Source organism: Toxorhynchites rutilus, chromosome 1 (genome assembly GCF_029784135.1).
Source record: "Toxorhynchites rutilus septentrionalis strain SRP chromosome 1, ASM2978413v1, whole genome shotgun sequence".
Taxonomy (NCBI): domain Eukaryota; kingdom Metazoa; phylum Arthropoda; class Insecta; order Diptera; family Culicidae; genus Toxorhynchites; species Toxorhynchites rutilus.
The window spans coordinates 1,854,136-1,858,602 of record NC_073744.1 but is presented as its reverse complement, the minus strand read 5'-3'; the positions used below and the strand labels follow the sequence as shown (position 1 = coordinate 1,858,602).

General features: G+C 39.4%; 1 protein-coding gene across 1 annotated transcript; it reads left to right on the top strand.

The window, feature by feature from the left end:
• The first annotated feature begins 281 nt into the window (after positions 1–281).
• Positions 282–2,213, top strand: LOC129762985 (serine protease grass-like). The gene is made up of 4 exons (XM_055761633.1): positions 282–489; positions 917–1,328; positions 1,386–1,597; positions 1,653–2,213. The coding sequence occupies exons 1-4, from the start codon at positions 408–410 to the stop codon at positions 2,066–2,068; spliced, it is 1,122 nt and encodes a 373-aa protein (XP_055617608.1). The 5' UTR covers positions 282–407; the 3' UTR covers positions 2,069–2,213.
• Positions 2,214–4,467: the final 2,254 nt, after the last annotated feature.

Here is a 4,467-nt window from a genome sequence, read left to right as displayed (position 1 = left end):
TAAAGCTCGAGTATAGAGATAATGAATCTAAACTATGGCCTTTTATTAGTTTTTATGTTTTTCGTTCGAGTGAATTCTAATGCCAATTTGATGTGCTTCATTTCTGAAATCATAATTTCATGATCAAGCAATTATTTCATTCTCGTATTCAAACACCAAAAGCATTTTATCAATCCTTGCTGGAATTGAGAAACTCGCATTTCAACTCTCGCTCACAGGAGAGCGATCGTTACAGTGTTACTCTTAGTTCATTCTCACCCTAGTTTTCACGACGTTCATTACCGCTCCGTATGTGATCAGTCGATCATTTACGCTTCGGGTGAGTGGATGTACTTTTGTGTAACATGAGATAAAAGGTTCTCAGGACATCAGACGGGTCATTGGAGTATTGTTTTAGTGTTTCCGTGATGGAGTCTGAATCGCTTCGTAGAGTCCTGTTGTTTTGCCTGGTGGCACTCCATTGTTCCTGGCTAGCACAAGTGAAAGCGCGTACGTAATGTTAAATAGTAAATCAGACCGTTATTCAACTTGCCAATGAACGAAGGTTTTTAGTGTGCGTGAATGGTAGAGATAAAAGATGACCGGTTCTTTACTAAGATCAGCAGTAGAATGAATCACTTTGCGACGTTGATTGCCTCAGATGTCACGGCTTTCGATTTTTTTGCGCTTTCATAACAACTCAGAGCGGATGGCATTGATAGTTGTTAAAAAAGAATTTTGATGTTCATATTACAGAATCTTTCAATTTCTCCGAAAGCAATTGTAATTTTTGATTTTTAGATGATAGGAAAACCGCTATCTCCAAATTGAACGTTTTTAATCAACCAAGTACCATTGAAAACAAAGCATGTGGCATTACGTTAAGAAGGCTGAGTTCCCCTGCGGAATGTAACGGTAATAATCTTATCTCTTCCAGAGAGTGCGGTCTGTACGACACCGACCAACTTACAGGGTCTCTGTGTACCCATTCAGCGATGTCGGAACATTTTTAAAATCACTCAGCTTCCCTCGCCTCCGCCGGTAGCAGTTGCCAACTACATCCGGAAGGCTGAATGCACTCTGCCGGGCGTGGAACGCAGCATCTGTTGTCAACCGGCCGAAGTGGAACCGGAAATGACAACGAATTTATTGCCAAAAGACTGCGGTCAGTCAGTAGCCGAACGGATTGCCAACGGTAACCTTACTCGGGTGTTCGATTATCCTTGGATGGCTCTGTTGCGATACGCGCAGAACGGAGAAATACTGGATGGCTGTGGCGGATCATTGATTAATAAGCGTTACGTGCTTACTGCAGCGCACTGTCTCAAAACACGAAGTACTTTGCAACTGTGAGTGGGGAAGAGGTTTTGAATATGGTTCTGTTCGAACAATGAATTATTTTTTAGGGATCATATCCGCCTGGGAGAACATACTAGAAGTGAAGAAATTGACTGTATTATCTTTAGAGATAAGAAGGGTGCCGAACTTGAGCGAGATTGTGCGGATCCTGTCGAGGACTATGGCGTTGAATCGATTATTATCCATCCGGATTACAACCGACCGAAGTACAGCAATGATATTGGGCTGGTGAGGCTGAACAGGGATGTCACAATGAAAGGTGATTGTGAAATATAAATGCTCTGGAAGATTCTAATGATTCATTTGTTTCATAGATCACATTCGACCAATTTGTCTTCCAGTGACACCTAAGTTGCGTTCATTGCAATTTGACAAATACATTGTAACTGGTTGGGGGACGACAGAGAATCAAACCGGATCAGACATTCTTCTGTCGGCCATTCTGCCCCGAGTAGATATCGATAGTTGTCAGCAGAGGATGGCACAGAACCGACTGAATGTGCAGTTGAGTAGCAAACAGCTATGCGCTGGCGGTGAAGGACAGGTGGATACGTGTCGGGGTGATTCTGGTGGGCCGCTGGGCTTCAGCACTGAGTACAATGGCGCGCGTTTCGTACAATTTGGTATAGTGTCCGCTGGCGTGGATTCTTGTGGGCTAAAAAGTGTTCCAGGAATTTACTGTCGAGTGGATAGTTATATGGACTGGATTTTAGAAAACATAAAGCCCTAGTATATCATAAATGAGAGTGTGTGACCGTATTGTACCTCAAAAAATTGATGAAGCAATATAGACGACATTGTAAGAGATTCTCAGTCAAACTAACTTTCCTTTGTGGAATTACTGTGCAATAAAATATAGTTTTATTTTTATAAAATTTTAGTCAACTTTATTCAGATTAACCCATACGCTGTCCGGATTGCACTCAAATTCGCGCCATTTAGAAAAAACGATGCCAATAATAAACATGTGAAAAAATATGAATGGATTCCGTGGATTGGAATTCGCAAGGCTTATAATTAATTGTTAGAGAGCGTTTCGAAGTTTCATTAGGTTCCTTTTTTGGTTGAACTGAAACAATGTATTTCTAGGAAGTGAATGAAAACTTTGCAACATAATTATAATAAGTTGCACTTACTCCACAGACACGGATATCCTTGTGCGGGGCAAGTTTGTAGTCTCCACGAAAACTGACCTAGAGCAGTTGTAAGAATGCATCCGAGGGGAAACGATGCAATCTTACACGAGTATTTTACTCACATTCAGACAGTATTTCACTGAACGACGCATTTTTAATCGAACTGACCACTTTCTAGAGTAAAATTATGCTTCGAACACAAACGTAAATAAACTAAGTCCGAGTCACGAAAACGTTTGTTTCGTTGATCGGAGTAACATTTCACAGATAGTGTGAGGGGAAAAAATTTTCAAGGAAATATTTTTTTTTTCAAGAAAATGGACTTGAAAAAAATACTTCATTGACTCCGCAAGACCCAGTAATTAACAGCCATTTAAGTTGGACATTCTGAGTAGACAAAGCAAAATTTGCGATAATATCACATCCTAATATTTATTAGGAAATGCAACGAATGACTCTCATTTTCTCATTTTTTCGAACCAACCTCGAGATAAATCTGTTTTCTTGATTCGCGGTTCTAACTAATTTTTCCAATATATTATTGCTTCATATAATAAAAACATGTGTTGAAGACTATCCAATATAAGCAACTCACGATCTTCTGTCAAATAAAATATTCACTACTGCACGCGTTTTTCTTTCTCTCTGCTCCCATCAACGCAGAAACGCGTTTATAACAGAAAAGAAAACTTCTAGAACAAAAATTTTCGAAAAATATAACCATGGCGACTTTGAATGGAGAAGGATCTGAAAATTCATCGAGAGTGCAAACACATGCATCACAGCCGAATTACACACAGGTCCACCCAACCATCGAGCGGCTGGTCGATCGGGAGAACTGGCGAACTTGGAAATTCGCCGTCACAGCCTATCTGGAAGTGGAAGATCTCTGGGACGTGGTGCAGCCAACTACGAATGAAGACGGTACTTTTCCCGATATAGACAAACGGAAAGATCAAATCGCAAGAGGTACAATAATGTTATTCCTTGATCCGGTGAACTTCGCTCACGTCCAGCGAGCTATCACGTCTTATCACGTTGAATTTGGTAAGCTGTGGCTCAATGGAGGCCTATGTCAATCGGATGATTTCCACCACTCACCAGCTGATCGGAATCGGGTTTCCCTTGAACGACAAATGAATCGGTATGGTGCTATTGGCAGGTTTACCGCAGGAGTATCGCCCTATGGTGATGGGACTGGAAAATTCTGGTATACGAATAACAGGAGACGTAATCAAAACCAAGTGGCTCCAGGAAACCAACTTGGCAGAACCTACCTGTACCAATTTGGCGTTCATATAAAAGAAAAAATCGAAATTTAAGCAAAAGGTGGTCCCCGAGAAAACACAATCGAGAGGAAAAGGCCCACAGTGTCGTCGGTTTGAAAAATATGGCCACATAGCAAGAAACTGTATTGCAAAGGAACAAATAAATTCCGCCATTCAGAATTCTTTTTACCTTAAGCTCTGGAGTATCTTTTAGATAGCTTTCAGTTGTGACTTAGTGGAGGTACATTGTACACATTTCAGTGTGTGTATTCGAATTTGAAAATATGAATGTGATCTTATAATGGATACTAACTATACTAACCATTGAATAAATAAATAAATAAATAAATAATTACACAAAAAATTGTGAATAAATAAATTCCGAAATAAATAAGCACATCTTAATGATTTTTTTTTCAATTCATTTATTTGTAAGGATCAATCGCATAAGCTTTGCGGAGCCGCTAATTCAAAATTTGTTTATACAAAATTTGAAATCTATGTTTAGAAGGTTTCGACCGATTACTCGCTGTTTACTAGAACAAGCGAACTTAATAAATATACACGCCAATAATAAATATGTAAGTAAATAATCTTCAAACATTATATGACGATAACAGTTTTTCCAACTGTTAAGTGCCATTAACAATTTTTTACTCGCCGTTTATTACAACTTTTTAGGCAACTTTTAGTCACATTTTCACATTTAATTTTTCATCCTTTCG